Genomic DNA, 18,519 nt, shown 5'->3' on the forward strand with positions numbered 1-18,519 from the left:
GTGGGCGGTACCGTCCTTCAGCCGGGGCCATGGTGGCACTAGCCTGGCCATCCCTCCTGCATTCCTCCTGCTCCTCCTTGCTTGGGGTGGTTTCCTGCCAGGCATTTTTGGGGTTATGGCATGCTTTCAGGTGCAACTTTAAGCTGACAGATGTGTGTGACCCAGCTTCCCAAGCTACGATTTCTTTCCCATAAGTTTGCCTATTTTCTTACCTGGAGCACAAGGTGGGGCAACCTCGGGGTATTTCTTTAGCTAGTTTGATGTCCTTTTCTAATTTAAATGCTGCTGGGATCAGCAGATCACAAGGCATGGAGAGGGAAGGGGAGAAGGGAGAATCTGACTGAAGGGGAAAAGTATCTTTAAATACTTATCTGCCTGAGGCAACGGTGCTTGGGATCCTGTTCCCACAGCTTCTTGGGAAGGGAAAAGGGGCTGAGATATTTAATCTGGGCGTTTGTCATGACAAATCTTTCAGGATCTTCTTGCTGACTTCTCCGTATGGTAGTCATCTGCTGAAACAGTACAAGCATCTGAATAAACTGCAATTTGCAGTAATTCCAGGAACTTCTCCATTTTAACTCCTCCCTTCCGTGTAGAACTGGGACTGGGAGCATGTGGGTGTTCCCAAAACTACAGCAGCTCTGCTAGCTGCCCCGGCTGCTGGGACAGCCCCTCTGTGCCGGGGCTGTACAGACACCGTGAAGGTGCCGCCCCCTCCGCAGGGTGAACACAGCACATCTGACTTTTGCTTGCCTGAAGCCCCTTGGACAGTGTCATGTCTCCATTGGGGTTGTGCTCTCACAGGTTTCTCAAATATTTCTGAAGGCCTTGCCTTCTTTTTGTTTCCAAGAAGAAAAGTAAAGCTGAACTCCAATTTGCCATCTTTGTTCCATCTCCCTGGTTAGAGACTGGTGCCTCTATCCAGAGAGAGGTTCTCTAACCAGAGAACTTTAAAGTGGATGCAGATCACTGGAGCTGGAAGTACTTTTGCTGAACTGTTTGCACAAATGATGCCTTCACCCTTAAAAACCCATATGGGGGTGCCCTATCTCTCAGGACACTAAACCCCCTCTGAACCATCTTGGGCGCTCTTGTGTCCTTGGCAGTCAGCTTCTGGGGGGTTTGGGAGCTGGGAGGTGCTTAGAAAACAGTTAGCTAGTGGCCTGGCTGTAGTGCCATCATCTCCCAAATGAGCGGCAGTGTAAGTTGGGGGTTCAAGTTAAGGACTGATCCCTGCCCACGCTGACATATCAGTCCCAGCATTATTAAGTTCAGAGTCACTAAATGCTTGAGATGAGGAGATGGAACAGGGAGCAACAACTTACATTTGCCTTTGAAATCTTTTGTACAAAATTTGTGACTCGCTGCACAGTTAAAAGCCTTGCTTTTGCCAGACACTCTAGGGAGAGTAAATGTAATCAGCTTCCCCCAGTGCAAATGAGGGCTCAGTGAGGAAGAGGAGAAGCAGCAGAGGAGGAGGAACAGAATAGCTGACCCAGCATCTCTGATTCTGTGATTAAGATCCTGGCCCTGAAAGAACATCTGTTCTACTCGCTGTGGTCCGTCAGTCAGCCCCCATCTTAGCGGCACAATAGATGCATTTGGGCAGTTGGAGTCATATAAGGCTTGTTCTGCTGCTTCAAGCATGATGTACTGTGCACTCAACTGGGGGGAGGGCATGTTCTGCAAGGGGCTTGGATAGAGAGGGAAGAAAGCTTGGACGATGCTAACCATCTGGAGGTTTGATGGTTTGCAGAGGCACTGCCGTGGAGAGCAGTCAGAGAGAGCAAGTTGGCCTGGCAGAGCTTAGCAGGGAGGTAGCGTCAATTCTTGCATATCCCTGCAAACGTTAGAAATAGGGATAGACATCGGACATGAACTAGGTGTGCTGGTACCTGGTAGTACATGAAAAACCACCTCAGAACAGCAGATAGGGATAACACTGGCCGTTATTTATTGCTTGTCATTTTGGAAGGTGGATTATCTCTTTTGACAAACAGAGGGCTTGAGTGGGTCCATGGGGATAGGCTGTGTTCCTGGGGCTGGGGGACCTCTCCTGGAGAACAAGATCCCGGGCTGCATGGAGAGCTATGAAATGTATGCACCTGCATTTGATCCGGCTGCTCACTGTAGCTGCATTCAGCTCCCTCCTCTCTACAGCATCGGCCTTCCAGGCCCCCACACCAGATGAGACCCAAGCTGCTCTGCTAGGACTCCAGCAGAGACTGATTTCCCAAATACCCAGAGAGCTTGCAGCTCAGAAACCTGCTTACAGGCTTCCCTGATTCCCTCCCCGTCATCCCTCTGATCAGCTATTCCTGGGCCAGATGGCTCACCTGTGCACCCTGGGAGGCAGCTATAAACTACCCGCTCCAAACATAAGGGTTTTGCACTGCTAGCACTGGCTTGGGGAATAAATTACCTTAATGGGCTGATCTGCATTGGTCTCCCACTGCTGTGACACATGGACAGTGGTTTTTGAATGGGCTGCTGTGCCTTGCCAGCCTCAGCTGTTGCTCAGATGGAGCCACAGCTCAAATCCTTGTCTTGTTGAACATCTCTCTCCCCCCAGAGCTGGACCGGGGCCTGACTGAACCCCAGATTCAAGTGATTTGCCGCCAGATGTTGGAAGCCCTCCATTACCTCCACAGCAAAAAGATCATCCACCGTGACCTGAAGGCAGGCAATGTGCTCCTCACCCAGGATGGTGACATTAAGCTTGGTAAGCTGCTCCACACAGGGAGGTCAGCAGGCGCTTTCCTCACCGCACTGCAGCATGCCCCATGCAGGCAAGCTATGGAGAGGAGATGGGCATGAGTCTGCCGGCTGCATGCGTGGAGGGCTGAGCTCATTGCAGTACTGGCCATCAATGACATTACACCGATGGCAGCTACATGCTGCCATTGTAGGAGCTGTATTTTAGTATTCAGCTATGCACAAGCGCAGTTTGGGATTGATGGGTGATTTCTCCCTCCTGCCCAGCGATAGGAGCAGGGCTATGGCTGTCGGGGGGGTTTCTTGCCTGCAGCCCTGCTTCTCGATGAGTTTGGGCAGGAAGGATGAGAGAAAGCTTCACTCTACAAAATCTACCATCAAGCTGTGAGCTGTGTTTAGTTGGGGAGTTCTCTTAATATCTGTTGAAAGTAGAAATGCAAGGATGTTTTCTATTAACTGCTCGGGGGTGAAAGACTAGACTGGGAAGGAAACAGTTGGAAGGAATGAAAACATCCCTGCTGGAGCACGACGCAATGTGATGAGAGACGGGTCCCAACCAGGTGGTTCTGGTCAGCTCTCAGAAACATGCTGTCCCATGGGTTTCTCTAACCTGCATTAGGCAGTGGGAGCTGAAAATGGGGAAGGGGGCCCACTAGGCACCCTCTGACTGAGCCCTCAGAAGGGGCCCCAGCATGTGCATCCATCTCACCACCTTCGGGAAATTGCTGCAGTGCGTTTCCACAAAGGCCTCCGTGGCATTCAATGAGCCACCGGCTGAGCGCAGCAACTTGGTTCAGGAAGCGGCTCTGGGCAGCACCTGGGGAGCTCTGCATTAGTGATATGCCATGAGCGCCACGTGTGAGAGCCATGGGACTCCCTCGGTGTTTGGCAGCTCAGTGCAAGAGGAAAAGAGAAGCTGTTCTGCAGCTCTTCCTCCTGAAGACCTTTTCAGTAGTTATGTTATATAACTAGAATACTAATTATACACTAGTATTCTATCTGGAGTTATTAATGGCTGCATCTTATATTTCACTTGTTTTCAGAGAAATTCCCCTTTGGGTACAACTGCAGATGCAAAAATTATACCCAAGAGCCATGATGACCAAAAAAACAGCTGCTCGGGGTCCCTCCAGTGTCCTATCTGGGAGAAGGATGAGTGAGGAAAGTGGAAAGACACTTCACCTCCCAGCCCCCAGCAGTGCAGGGCCTGGAGACTTCCCAAGCCAGAGCTGGGCCTTAATGGACTTTTCTTTCATAAATTTGTTTAATCACTTTTTGAACTCAATTTTCATGCTTTTTGGCTTGCTGAGCATCCTGTAAAAGGTGCCAGTTGGCAGGGCTGGAAGCTGAAAGAATTCGTCTTATCTCCAGAGCAGGTCTGCTAGTGACAGGACAAGGTTTGCCAACGAGTTGCCTTGCCAACTTTCTATAGGCCTGAGTTAAGTTCGCCTCCATCTACCTGCTGAGGGACAAGAAGGTAACTTTGTTTTTGTGGCCTGGTCAGAAAGGAGGAAATCTCTTGCTAGACCCTGACAAGGGGGGTGCAGCAGCTGTGGGGAGTTCATGTGATGTGGCTGTGGGTGCTGGATGGAGACCCACTCCCATCTCCTAAAACAGTAAACCATGCACAGCCAGCCTAGAAAGATGGAAACCTGCATGCAACTGTGGGCCTTGCTCCAACACAGGAAATGCCCTGCCAGGCTATGCCAAGGGGCACCCACCGGCAGTGGCACCCTGAGCCCAGGGGTGCAATGGATAACAGCTTTTCTGAAGGCCATTAGAGCCATTAGAGAGAGAGCTGACCTGGAGTGGGCCCAATACCTTCCTAATGTCTTACTGATTTAGTTTGGATTGACTTCAGCATCTCTCTATTGGAAGGAAAAGTCAGGGAAAGGTGTTGCTCAGTGGCTGCTGTGTATGGGGCTGAAGGGAAAAGAAAGTATGTAACAGTGCTTTGGGTTTTCTAGTGTAAAAATGAGACTTTTGGCTACTAAATAGTAGTGCTAAGAGTAATCTGTCATGGACTTGCTGGGTTTTTTTTCCTCTGTGGGAAAAGATCTTCCCTCTAAATGTGTAGGGTTTGGGCTACAGTAAGGGTGGCTTGTAATGCTCCTGCCGTATAGTGAGTGGGAGGGGAAGGTCCCTGGTGGTTGTGTACACAAAAGTAAGTTTAATTTCTGATGCTCAGTTTAGAGGAAACAGCACATTGTATCATGTTCTTGTTTTAAATGTATGTTTGCTTTTAAATCTGAGTTTCAGCCAAGTGTGCTAATTTAGAAGGGTCTTTTGGTTTTTCTAATGCTTCTGATGTTACCACTCTTTGCAGCTGACTTTGGAGTGTCTGCCAAAAACATGAAAACCTTGCAGAAGCGAGATTCCTTCATTGGAACCCCTTACTGGTGGGTGATCTGCTTTGTAAGAAATCCAGCGTTCATAAGGAGCTGTGGGATCCCTTCACTTCTCTGAAAATCAGCCTTGTTTAAGAGATATGGATCCGCTAGTATTTGGGATCTATTCAGCCATTTTGCCTTACTGAGCACAGGTGGGAGGATTTTGCCGAGGAGTCTGGGCTGGCGTCCCCATGTGCAAGGGTTTCCCTCATCCGGAGGGAGCAGCGAGGATCATCAGTGCAGCAGTCACGGTGCCTTGAGCCAGCCAAGAGGCTGCAGTTCTCGAAACTTGGAGGAGCGCAGGACACACATGTGCTTGCGTGTGTGCTCTCGCTGCTCCTCCTTCCCCGGGTGGCCGCCTGTGCTTTGAAGCAGCGCCAGGCACATGAGAACAACTCTTCACTGCAGAAATGTAATCTCTAAATCATCCAACTTGCTGAAGGAACGGATTCGGCAAATATTAGTTTATTGTCTGAAGCAACATCTATGCCAGATGTCAATGGCCTGGGGGTTTTCACAGGCTGTCTCGCCTGGTCAGAGGAAGAGGGAGGACCATCCCCTTAAGAAAAGATGCTGCTTCTTCCTAAACCTAGAGCTAGGAAGAAAGGCCATTCTTGGGTCCATGCTGCAGATTATTTAAAGTATTTAATCGTGGTTGTGAGGCTCACATGCGTGGCAATGGTTGTGGTGTAATCCCTCACCATCTCTCTCCTTGCTGTGCCCCTTGCAGGATGGCCCCAGAGGTGGTGATGTGCGAGACCATGAAAGACACTCCTTATGATTACAAAGCTGACATCTGGTCCCTGGGAATTACACTGATTGAAATGGCCCAGATTGAGCCACCCCATCATGAGCTCAACCCCATGAGAGTCCTGCTGAAGATTGCCAAGTCTGACCCTCCCACGCTTAGCTGCCCTTCCAAATGGTAAGGTGGAGTCCGCTGGCACCCATGCACAGACGGGTGGCCTGGTCCTGGGTTCCCAGGAAGACGCACGCTGTGATTTGTACTGTGGGCTGGAAGGACTCCTATTGGGGGTAAACCTCGGCAGCAAAGCCAGGAATGTGCAACTCTCCCAAACACTTGTATAGTATTCGAGGAGAGAAAACTAGTCCTTTATAACAGGATTGTCCAATTTGACCTCCTGATGTAGAAATTCTAGTTGTATTTTAGGTCCAGTTGTGTGTTAGGGCCCCAAGAGCACCGCTGTCTAAAGGCAGACTGTTCAGCAGAGGGGGGCTGTTGGAGCAGGAGCAGCCCAGGGCCATGTTGGTGCTGTTGGTGTCAGGAGAGCATGGGTGGAGCTGCTGTCACTCTCTGCGGGGCTGGGCACCTGCAGCCCTGAAGTGAGGGCAATCCCCTGACTATTTTCAGGGTAAAGAGAAGCATCTCGCTCTTGTATGAAAGGCCATTTTCTCTCTGAACCTGGAAGTCACCAGGAGGGAGAATTCCATAATTCCTTTCCTGGAGTTTGGAAAGCTGCTATGGCATTTAAAACAATCCAATTAGTTCACTTTCTCCTTTTTTTTTTTTCCTATCATGACTACACCCACGATATGATAGGCAATAGCAAACTATTGGGAGAGTGCTGAAGCCACAAGTGTAGTTACAGAGACTCCAGTTAGCAGGCAGGAGTCCTGGACAACTGGGCCTGCTGCAAACCCCTCCCCCCCACCAACCAAGCAGAGTGGGATACCTCCTCTGGAGCTGTGAAGGAGCCAGAAGGAGATCTAGAAAGCACTTCGTACGTAGGAGCTGCTCTGGACAGGCTGATGGTGAGCTCGCATGGGCTTCCTGGTCTCTTCACAGCTCTCCTTTTACCCTAGTAACCCGGGTGTAAGGACAGATCCTGGAGCATCCTTGTCCAACGCAGCTCCACCGACGGGCTCGCTCTGTGAAGAGAGTGGTTGGCACCTTCTCCCCATCTCTCTAGCCTTGACTGCATGGCATAGTGGCTGGCACTCAGTCCTGCCATGTGTTGCTATCACCATTAAGGGAAATTCTTGTCTCTCAGTTGGCCAAATCACTGATTCTCCTACAAATAATCACAGTAATCGACCACTGCCTTTCCCATGTTGGGAGTGAAAGAGTGATTGTGACCAGACACAAACTGGGAGACGGCTTGCAAAGAGAGCAAGCAGGCCTTCATGGAGTTGAGGCTTTTCCCTCTTCTGAGCTTCTCACCAATGTGTGTTTAAAGGTCCCTGGAGTTCAGAGACTTCCTGAAGACTGCCCTGGACAAGAACCCAGAGACCCGGCCAAGTGCAGCACAGCTGCTGGAGGTAGGGACCAGTACTCGCCCCGGGCTGGATCCATGGCTTGTATCTGTATCTTCACATGTCTTTAGGCGTATGAACCACCCATGTTTGTATATCCTGGTTCTCTCTCTCTCTCTCTCTCTCTCTCTTTTTGTTTTTTAATTTATCGATCAACCCCAGACTGGTTTCAGATCATTTCGTTCTTGCTTAGAAAGTGCTCAGTACTTTTCAGCCTCTAAAATGCTCCAAGGAAGAGTAGTGATGTTTTCCCGATTGGAGCCAACTGCAGAGCTCCTATTGACATCAGCTGGAATAGAAATAGGCTCCCATTTCCTAAAAATGCCCATGTGGCAGTCAGCTTGCATTATGCCGGGTTAAAATTCAACCCTTTCCCTTTCCTTCCATCCTGTCCCCTTCAGAAATCCCAATAAAAACCTGGCAAATGCTTTTTCCTGCTGATTGCAAATGCTCTGATAATTCTGTAGTGCTGGCACGTTTGCATGCCCTGCACATTGGTCAGTTGGGCATGTTGTCTGACTTGCCTTAGTGTGTGCTGGGCCTCACCAATCAGCTTCTGATCTGGAGAACGGATCTGGCCCAGATGTGCCTGGGGTAGACAGGAGAGGAGCCCTGTGGCTTGCAGTTGTCACGCTGAGCAGTTCAAGGAGGGTGTATGTTTACCTGAGTCAACAAGAGGAAGTGTACAATATAGTCTGCAAACCAGAGGGACGCCCCGGCCTGTCAATGAAACTTAACACAAACACACTGCTGTGTGTGCTGAGGGATTCGAGCCCGGTTTCAATTAAACCTCCCCCCGCTCTGTTTGCACACGTGCTTCCTGCAGAATCTGCTCTTCCCTCCGCTGCAGGAGGCTCCCTGCAGATTCGGGAGACCTGAACCCCAGGCCCAAGCCCTCCCGTGTCAAGGAGAGGACATCTTTAATAGATGGCTTCTGCAGTGAGACCCGCTTGTTTAAATGCAGCTGTTGCTTTTGTTTGGTGGATGTTGACATAAAGCAGCCTTGCAGAGCACCACGCTTTGAACATCTGTGTGCAGAGCTGGCGCTTAACCTCGGCATCCGTTTCTTTTTCTCTTGCATGCGCGCTGCACAAAGCTGTAAATTCATTTACGGGGTTACATAAACGGTAACACTGGTTGGAACAATGTCCCTAGGTCTTTACAGCTGTTTATAAGCAAGAAAGGCTTCTTGCCTGCCCTGGTGATGCCAGCCCTGCAGTTCCCATCCACTTGCTCAGGCACAGCCTCGTGCGGCCCCTTCGTTGCCTTCCTAACGTGCGCTTGTCATGTTTGGCTTTCCAGCATCCCTTCGTTAGCAAGGTCACCAGCAACCGGGCCCTGCGTGAGCTGGTGGCGGAGGCGAAGGCTGAGGTGATGGAAGAAATCGAAGACAGCCGGGAGGAAGCGGAAGAAGACGACTCGTCGGAGTCCGCCTCTGTGAGCGCTTCGCCCTCCTCCCCAGCCCTACGCCGGGGAGGTTGCACGCTTTATTTTGCAGGGTGGTGGGTTCGTGGCACAGAGTGCAGCTGCTGTGAGGGAAAGAGCCCAGCACTTTCCTTGGCTCAAAAGGGCCGATTAATAACTATTTCCACCCCCTGCCCCCTCCACCCCCAGACTTCCCTGGGGAGAAGGCTGCTGCCGTGTTAGGTCCAGTCAGGTGGACAGGAAAGCGTTTTCTCGATCAGGGAGGGACTGTTTTCCCGTGGCTGCCAAGGGCATGGAGAAACAATGGTGCTGGCTAGTGGCCAAGCTTCCCTTTCTAGGAGGGACTTGCAAAAATCTGCTGCTGTGGGCAAGACTGAGGGTTTTGCTGAAGGATGGAGAGGTTTTCTTCACACCGGCTTGCCGCCGCTGCTGGCTGCCTCCCCACCCCATCTGTGCGGGCAGTGTGTCTCTGCCGGGGTTCGTGGGTGACCGGCCGCTGGGCTGACGGCCCCGTTATCCGTTTGTTTCCAGCTGCTGCAGTGTCGCTGAAAGGAGGTGCATGTGTGGGGAAGGAAGGCAGGAGGAAGGGGAGGTGCTGCTGTCTTGAGATAGGTCACCCTTGTGAAGGGAAATAGCCAGTTCTGACTTAGACCAAGACCTAAAATAGGTTGGCTGACCTGATGACCCAATGGGCTCTATGTAGGAAGAGCTCTGAACGCTCTGGCATGGGGTTGCATGGAGGATGGAGCCCATGCTTCCTAATTCCACGAGAGGGTAGGAAATGCCACCCCCTTTCCTGGCCACAGAAAGAAACAATGACTGGACCTAAAAAAAAATAGCTGAAAAATAGGGTCTGGCGCAGGCTCGAGAAGTTGGAGTGGAAGCAAGCACTGGATGGCCGTGGTACTGCAGTGAGGGCACCGCCAGCTCTAGGACAGAGCCTGGCAAGCCCCTCTGTGCCAGGGCTGCCTGGGCAGCTCTGCTGCTGGAGACACCAGGACTTCCCTGACCCATGGCAAAGAACAGTGATTAGCCCGTGCTACTGTTAACCAACAGAAAAGGAGTTCGGTATGGATATCTCCAAAGAATTTGTTTCTCGGAGTTTCCCCCTGTGCTATTTCCTTCCAATAATGTCCATAGCCCTCAGGACCATGTACCTGGAGAAAGATGTACATATTCCAGGACAGATGTGTCAAAGAGACAATTTCCTCCTCATAACTCTTTAGCTGTAGGCGGCTTCACTCTGAAGACTTATGGCTCTTGCAGTTGCGTTAAAGTGATGGTGAGAGCTCAGCAGGAGACATGTAGGTTGTATGTGCACCTCACCCCAAGGAAAAAGGCCGTGACACTTGCCTTTGTTTGGGCCCATGTTTCTGGGTTTCTTCTCTCCCACCCATGATCCCCCCTTCCTGTTTTCTATGCAAAACTCGGCATCTTCCCTTCCATGTCCTTCCAGCCCCCTGGCAAGCACAAGCGGGATCCCTCTGAAGCAAGTCAGCTGAGTTTTGATGGGGAGAAACCTCCAGACTCTTCCTCACCCATGACAGTTAACGGGCCTGTGGAGACTGAAAAGGAGATTGCAGATGGACAGAGCAATAAAGTGAAGGGAGGTGAAGGGAAAAACAGTGACAAAAAACTGGAGAGCAACCGCTCCACAAAAGCTATCACCAGCTCTGCTGCCACAGGCACAGAGGGTGAGGAGGTCGCCTTGGACACCCCAGGCAAGCTGAGCAACTCAACTGAGGGGAATAAGCAGCCTGGACCAGCCAGCAAAGAGCAGAAGAGCATCGGGGACCGGCCAGAGAGCAGCCACCTGGAAAACTTCACGGAGGATAAACTCGCCAATGGGAGCCTGGATTCCCCGGCTCCATTTTCCAGCAACCGGTGCAAAAGGGATTCGGATTCTGGCAGCACTTCGGCTTCAGAAAGCATGGACCTCATCATCTCGCTGTCTGCTGACCTGTCCCTCAACAGAGAGAGCGGCTCACTCTCTCTGAAGGTGAGAGTGGTGGGTAGAGGGTGTAGAGACGGAAGAGGGGCAAGTCCCTTATTAAAAAGTGGTTTTTTTTTCTTTTTAGCTAAATATATTATTCCCAAAATTCAGATCCCTTCCTTGGGAGGCTGCACACGTGCACACACCAGCAATAGCCCATTAGACTCTCTCCTGTGAAAGCAGCACGCTTCTCTCTAAGATTTTTAACCTAGATAGTGTTGGTCTTTGACTATAGGAGGAAATAATGAGTTGGCCCTAGTCTGCCATGTTCCTGGAAATCCAGGTGTCCTGGGGAGTGGATAAAGTAGGAGAGCACACAGAGGCTGGCTAAGGATGGATGGTCCGGGAATCTGGCTTTTAATCCCTGAGCATGATGCTGAAGCACCCAGGTGCCATCCCACAGGGAGTGCTGTTCAATGAGAGAATCAGAGAGGCTCGCCATGAGGCTTGTGAGGCTCCAGCTTCCAAGCTTGGAGCTCTGTAAATAACTATAGGGTCAGAAAGGAGTGAGGAATCCCATCTCCAGGCAAAGTCTTCAATGGTTTGTTTCCATTTTCTATGGGTTGCTGGTCCCAGCTGAGCATGGAGGTAGGCTAGGCTGAGCTCAGGTTGGCTAGGCTGCAGCATGGCACAGCACACAATGCGGGGTTGAGCTGTGCTACAGGCAGGCAACGTGTCCCTGAAGGCAGAAGAAGTGCTCAGGGGAGCTGCTGCAGGTACAGGTGTCCTCTGCTGTCCCAGGCCACGGAAATCTAATGAACGTCCAACACTCCATAGTTAATTTGAGTCTCTGACAAACCTGAAGTAACCTGAAGGCTGAGCAAGCCCAAATGTGGAAAACCAAAATGTCATTTTCTAAATTTGATATGTTGCCAGTCCCCCTACTGCTCTTGCCTAAAACACTTGGTGCAAGGAGACAGCTTATTTAGGCTGGTGCGCTTTTTGATTTTTCCAACCTGCCACACTGTGACCTGCTTTGCGTCAGCAGTGATTTGCACTAAGACCTCCCACGCTTCTTGGCTTTTTTTAAGGCTTTCTGGAGACTGGGAATGTTTGTGAGCCTGAGCACACCAGGTCAGCATGGCTTTGATTGAAGAGGCAAAATAACTGGAATGATATTTACTAAGCTTCAGATGAAGTAATGTGTGTGACTTGAAGGGGCAGAGATTTGCGTTGCACAAGATCTTTATCCGCATGCCTGCATGAGTGAGAGTTTCCCGGCATACAAACATGCCCAAATACCATTCTCAGCAAAACTTTCTCACCTCCTCTCTCCTGCTGTGAGCGCGATAGCTGGCCTCCCCTCACAGGAGCCTACAGTTAATGTGGCTCTGCTAATGAGGGAAGTGTGATGCTCTGATGCTTTTATGTAGCAATTCACTCCTCTTCATTACCTTTCTTGTGATATATGATCTCCTTAGAGGTCAGTCAAAGATACATATGATGTTACATATGTAATTGTTCTCCTTTTCCCTAAAGGAGAAGAGGAGTTGTTTGGGTTTTTACTGGGATTAAGTCTCAAAAAGAGATGGTAGTGTTAGATTTAGTTTGATTTGTCCCTGGCCAGAGAGATGCTCTGAACAAACTAAATCACACTTCTCTGAGCAAGGCTTTCCTTTAAAGCTGTTCTCCAGGAACACCGCTACTGGAGCGCCCTAGGGAAGATGCCCGTCCGACTCCTGTTTTGCACCGTGAGATTTGAGTGTGTGGGGAGGTACAGGGTTGTGCTGCTTCCTCCTACCTAGCCGCAATACAAGGGGCAGTTCAGACTCCAGGCAAATGCTAATCCTTGCAGCGTTCCCATAAGACTGGAAACCACGGTGCTTATCATGGGACAGATTGGGGAGATGTCAATGGGACAACGGAGACCTTTCAATTCACATGATTTGCCCAGCTCTGAGGATGGGGATGAATGTCTGAGCTAGACTTCCACGAGAGCTTTCAGCCCACCACCAACAGCACTTCTGGTCTGCGCCGCTCTGATTGCAGGCAGTTCTGGGTCTCTTTCGGTCAGGCTGCACTGAATATTTTGCTTTACCTTTCACAACAGAAGCAAGAACACCTACACATTGTTTCGGCCAAAGTCTAGGTATGTACTTCTGGTCTTTGTGCCCAGTTCAGAGAGCTGTGCCTCAGCATTTCTGATGCACTTAATTCCTCTTGAGGCTGAATTCCTCTTCCTCCCAGCTGCTGGGCCAGCCCCACGCTGCGATGTTTTGCGATTTCCAGGGGCTTCTGTTTACAGTTGCAGGAAATAGCTGTGCTTATTTGTTTACTTTGTATACTGAAAAGATGCAGGAGGGACTTGGGAAAGAGGTTTTCTTACTGCCTCTCCCCCTTATGCACATGGGGCATCCCACAGGCTCCTGGGCACAGGCTTAGCTTCACGAGTCAAACTCCCTTCCCAAGTGATACTGCCCCTGCTCTCCCCTTGCTCGCATTTCTGATGCAGTTTCCTTGCCTGCACAGGGTGCCAGGCATGCTGCAGCAAGAGAAGGAACAGCAAAGAGTTAAACCATTTCTGTTATGAGCATTAACTGTTAAATGCTTTTTATTACATGCTGAACTGCAAAGTTAAGGTGACTGTTTTACTACCAGACTCCTTTTCCAGTTGCTTGTAATTTAATCAAAAGAAAGATTAAAGAAGGTTTCAGCAAAAAGCTTCCAGGTCTTTTTTTTTTTTTCCCCCCTTAAAAAGATTAAGGATGAGAAATTTACAGGTGAGTTGGGGAGGCTGCAGCTGGCAGAGAAAACAATCAGAAATAACATGCAGGCAGGAGGGACAGATAGGATTAGATTTACTTTCTCAGATACAGCTAACACGTTATGGGGGAGATTGTCATTTTGAGCATGTAGCTTGAATTTCTGATGCCTGATCTGCACAAGTACTGAGTGTTCACAGCTTCAGCTAAAACCCTTGAGAGCTGGAGGAGACATACTAGGATGTATGCTGCAAAATGTGTTCAAAGCGGGCACACAAAGTCAGTGTCCCGAATGACCTGTTTATCACAGTTTGCTATGTTTGGAGCATACTTTGTCTCACAGAAGTGTCATGAAAATGCATTGACCCTTGTTCAGGAGAGGGTCCTGACCCTCTACCAGGGGACACCAGGAAAGGCCAGGAGAAAATGAATAATTCTGGTTGTAGGTCTAGGTTTGAACAGCCTCATGAACAAGACAGGAGCCGTGTGCTCAGCAGCAGGAGAAGAGCCCTGCAGCATGGCTAGGGGCCCGCACATTCATCCCAGCTGCCGGCGCGCGGGCAGCAGGGGCTTGCGTAGTTAGGGCCTGAGTCACTGTGTCAAACGGGCACTGCAGGCGGCCCAGGCATGCTAATATTGACATTTTCTCATTTCGCAAATGTAGGATTTTTAGCGTGCTGCTTGAATGCTTTGGGGCAATAAAGGGCCTTAATGACCTAAGTTAGTCTCATGCAAAACTTTCGGCACCTGTTTCGCTGCATTGGTTTAACCACAAATGTACTGGTACGTTTTTTCACAGTAAGCAAGTTGCTTGCCCTCAGGATTTCTCCACAGCTCATTGCAGCAAGCTCCTTGGGCTCTCACTAAGCTTTGGGCTCTTTGGGCTCCTGGGAAGCTCTTGGGCTGTCTTCTCTGTCTGCAACGGTGATTATAGTAGAAGCAAGAGAAGAGCAGGAGGACTCTGGGGAGTGTTTGCCCATTCCATTGCTGCACCTTCCCTGTGGGACTATGTGATCTGAGTTATTCATATCCTTACTTTTTTGCCAAAGAAACCGACTCCCTGGGCCCAGTCCTGCAGCCAGTCAAGCCGAGAGGAATGCACGCTAGCTGTGGTGTTGCTGAGAGAGAACACTGCTCCTGGCAGTTGTCTCTACCTACCCTAGTGAAAGTGAGCCTGAGTTGTGCTTTACGCAGGTCACTGAGGGGCTTGGAGCTGCTTGTGATTAACTAAGTAGGGTAATGAGAGCCAGAGGGACATACGTTCCACGCCTTTAGGCAAGTTTGGCTTGTTTCCACGCAGCTCTGTCTGGAATTGCAAGCCTGACACAGAGGCCTTGCCTGCCTTGGATCTGCAGGTGTGCTGGGGGAACCTGAGGGTCAGATGGCCCCGGCGGTTTAAAGGGAAACATTGCAAACTTCACTTTTCATGGATTCCTAGGCTTTGCAGTTCAGTGAGGTCCCAGTGTCCTCCATCAGTCTACTACTGACTACTAACTGAAGACTTCATTTAGACAAAGCAGGGAAGGGTCCTCCGTGTGGTGGGTTGTCTCTCTTCCAGATAATGGTTCTGGAGGGTGGAAATCACAATATCCTGCATCATGATAGTAAACAAAGAATGTATGGTTTGAACTGAAATTTCGAATCTGCTGATGATTTTTGCTTGATGCAGATTCCTTGCTTATGTTCTTTGTTAGCAACAGCATGAAAGTTGCTCTGAGACTTTCAGCTCTAGCATCCTGCACAATAAGCCAGGGAGCCCACTTCATGGCCTCTCTCTTTCTTCCCCTGTTGAACATCAGGATTCTCGGATGCAGAAGAAGACGCTGAAGCGGACTCGGAAGTTCGTGGTGGATGGGGTAGAAGTGAGCGTCACCACCTCGAAGATCATCAGTGAGGATGAGAAGAAAGATGAAGAGATGAGATTTCTCAGGCAAGTTAGTCACCAGGACAGAGGGAGGGCAAGGTGGCTGGATGGGGCGGAGTTTTTTTTCTCCACAAACAAACCCAGGAGCCACCAGAATTCCTTCCACTGTCTGTCTTCTCTGTGAAACCTGGTAACCATGGTCCACCTTGGACAGGAGAACTGTCCAACATGAGCATCACTTCCTCTAGCCTTTTGTTGGCCACATTTGTGCCAAGCATTGGGCTCTCTATACCACGTATGGTGAGCTGTATTTCCATACAGGGAAATGAGGGATGCATCTCGGTGATAAGATGTGGCAAGGCTGAGATGAAGGAAGCTTGCGCTCGCCGGCTCTCTCCTGAGCCTGCTCTAAGAATGATCAAATGTGTGTCGCCAGGGCTGTGGGTGCATTAGCTCAATGGAAATAAACATAGATAACTTCTGGAGATGTTCGTATTCCTTTTGTTGTTGTCTCTCCTCCCTCATTAACGAAAAGACCAAAGGGGCTGCAAATTCTTTGAACACCACTTAATATTCACAGGTGTATCCTCCCCACTTAAACCTTTATGATTCCATTACAGATTTTATAGCCTTCAAATCTCAGTAGCCCTTTATCAGGGAGAGAAAGAGCTGTCTCTATCCCCGTTACTATTCATAATGACAGTGAAAGGAAGAGGGCCGTTAAAGAATTAAAATACAAATTGTTTGGCTTGATTCTCTGTTCCAGGCTTCCTTTGTGCTGCTCTGAAGGACTCCCCAAGAATATAATCTGTCCCGAGCACAGTATGTCACCATGGCAGCCTTATTTCTAGTCTCTAATGGAGAGTATATGCAGTAGCTCATTAGCTGCTTCTTGGGAGAAGCACATATAGCCCAAACGTACCTGGGGAGCACCTGTCTTGGCGTGCAGGGAATTCACAGCTGGGGCATTCTCTGCTGGTCCTCTTGCAGGTGTGATTGCATCCCTGAAAACAGACTCTTCTTTTTAATAGCCTGCCTCCTCCTGTAATCTACAAGGTGGAAGAAGGCACAGAGAGGCTTGAGTTGAAAAGCATCAAGTCCCTGAACGTCTTTCAGAAATGGTTATTCTACTGGGCCTAGCTAGCAGGCATAATGAACTCCCCTGCCATGTTGTTTTGCACTTAAGGGTCTTATTTCTGGCTTTCTAGAACACAGCAAGGTATTGATTTGAAGGTGGGATTATGAGTGAACACATCATGCTGAGCCAATTGATTTAATGGGGCTGGAGTTTGTTTTGATAAAAGAAATTGCTCTAAGGTGATTTTCCCAATGGAGCCCCCAGAGAGAGTTGTACTAAGTGCGTAACGCTAATGCACAGCAGCAGAGGTCACGGCGGGGATTCTGCACAGGAAAATTGCTGTTGCTTTCCATCTTGAGTGTCACATCACTGACTTCCAGTTCAGTCGTGCATAAATTTGGCAAAAACAGGCTCAGCCACAACTATCTGACCAGGCAGAGACTCCCTTTTACTGGACGTAAAGCTGGGTGACTACATGAGGAGAGTGATGCAGCATCCTGATATATAGGTCAGAATTTGGGAAAACTGCCCTTTCTGCCATCCAGTTATGAGCAAGAACGGATGCTGAGCATAGGGGCCAGGCCAGGGCAACACTAGCTTGGCCTGAGCTGTGTTTCGAAAACCAGTATGCGCTAGACTGGATGGCAGGAGAGGTCTCTTTGATCTCAGCCAGGAGAGTATTACCTGTAGCATCACCTTAGGAGGTTTGTTAAGCCTTGCTTGAGAAGTCTTAAATAGCAGTAGGCTTACCTGCGAAAATTGACAGTTGGCCAATAGTTAACACAATTAACATCCCGCTTCCTCGCAGTGATCTGGTATCACAGAGCCCTAGAGCACATCAGTCAGCAGGCATTGACCTTCTGCCTGTGCTGAAGGCGAGAGTGGCAGAGTGCTAAGGGATGGCCATGCAATTTTCGTTCACTGCTGTAGTGCTCTGGTTATCGATTCTGCCGTCTCAGGCGCATAGCGCTGAACTTGTCTGACTGTGCATTTCTCTCTCCCCCTCCTTTTTAACTCTCTGTAGGCGCCAGGAATTGCGGGAGCTCCGCCTCCTTCAGAAAGAGGAGCACCGAAACCAGGCCCAGCTCAACAGCAAGCACCAGCTGCAGCTGGAGCAAATGCTCAGGCGCTTTGAGCAAGAATTGACGGTACATGGTCAGGGGAAGGGGAAACTCCTAAATAGCAGCTGGTTTGACTTCTCCTCTGCAGATGCGCTGCGAACCCTTTCACAAGGCAACGCTAACTGGGTTGCAGCAATCCTGGGACATTGTGTCCTCAGTGAGCTGAGAAACCCCTCTGGGATTTGAGGGACTGGATGCATTTGTGGGGAATGGAGTCTTCTGTGGGCATTAAGCACGTGCAGCCTACAGCGTAGGAAGTACTAATGGCCATTGCCCAGGAGGGTGTAGTAGGGGAAGGAGTGTTCTGGACTTTCCCTCTTTAATGCTTTTTCCTTATATGTCTGTTTGGTTATACTGTGAGAAACAGATTGTATCGCTGTTGTATTTCACAGGAAAAGGCCCTTTAAATAAGAAAGCATTGTGGCCAGGGTGTGGAAGCAGAAAAACTGACAAGTCTTTGGGTATAAGTTGAATAAAGATAAACAGGGTTTAGGTACTTATTTCCTCTTTGGGGAGCCTATGTTGAAAAGTAAAATAATTCTGTAGGTAAGTAACTTCTTTAAAACTTTCATGAACTTTCTTTAAAATACCTTTTACTTAATTCACCTAGCATGTACGTTTGGTAACCCCATCTTCTCCTGGCAGGGTCAGAGAAGCATCATTCAGTTCATGTGTTCTCTTACATTTCTAAAGACTTGACATGCAACATCTGTGAATTCCCATCTTAGCAAGTCACTTCTTATTTGTAGGATTTGTTCACAGCACTGTGCAACGTGCAAAACCCCTGAATGTGCTTCCTGTACCATTTCCCTGTGGCCATTAGCAATCTGCCCCCATTAACACTGGTGTGCTCTGCTTCTGCTGCTTGAGAAGAGAGAGAGATTGGACGCAAAGGGGCTGTTGGTGTGCCGTGCTCTCAAACTTGCAAGGCAACGTCCACAGAGCAAGAAACGTTGT

General features: G+C 49.5%; 1 protein-coding gene across 2 annotated transcripts in view; it reads left to right on the top strand.

The window, feature by feature from the left end:
- The window catches only part of STK10 (serine/threonine kinase 10), a 62,691-nt gene that overhangs the window by 37,744 nt on the left and 6,428 nt on the right, over nucleotides 1–18,519 (top strand). For both annotated transcript variants that reach the window (XM_068959179.1, XM_068959178.1), the window contains exons 4-11: nucleotides 2,573–2,722; nucleotides 5,042–5,114; nucleotides 5,836–6,030; nucleotides 7,304–7,385; nucleotides 8,682–8,816; nucleotides 10,261–10,803; nucleotides 15,299–15,429; nucleotides 17,466–17,589. In XM_068959179.1, the coding sequence (XP_068815280.1) occupies nucleotides 2,573–2,722; nucleotides 5,042–5,114; nucleotides 5,836–6,030; nucleotides 7,304–7,385; nucleotides 8,682–8,816; nucleotides 10,261–10,803; nucleotides 15,299–15,429; nucleotides 17,466–17,589 (1,433 nt within the window). The remainder of the gene's footprint in view (nucleotides 1–2,572; nucleotides 2,723–5,041; nucleotides 5,115–5,835; nucleotides 6,031–7,303; nucleotides 7,386–8,681; nucleotides 8,817–10,260; nucleotides 10,804–15,298; nucleotides 15,430–17,465; nucleotides 17,590–18,519) is intronic.

The sequence above is a fragment of the Struthio camelus genome, chromosome 13 (genome assembly GCF_040807025.1).
Source record: "Struthio camelus isolate bStrCam1 chromosome 13, bStrCam1.hap1, whole genome shotgun sequence".
Taxonomy (NCBI): Eukaryota; Metazoa; Chordata; class Aves; order Struthioniformes; family Struthionidae; genus Struthio; species Struthio camelus.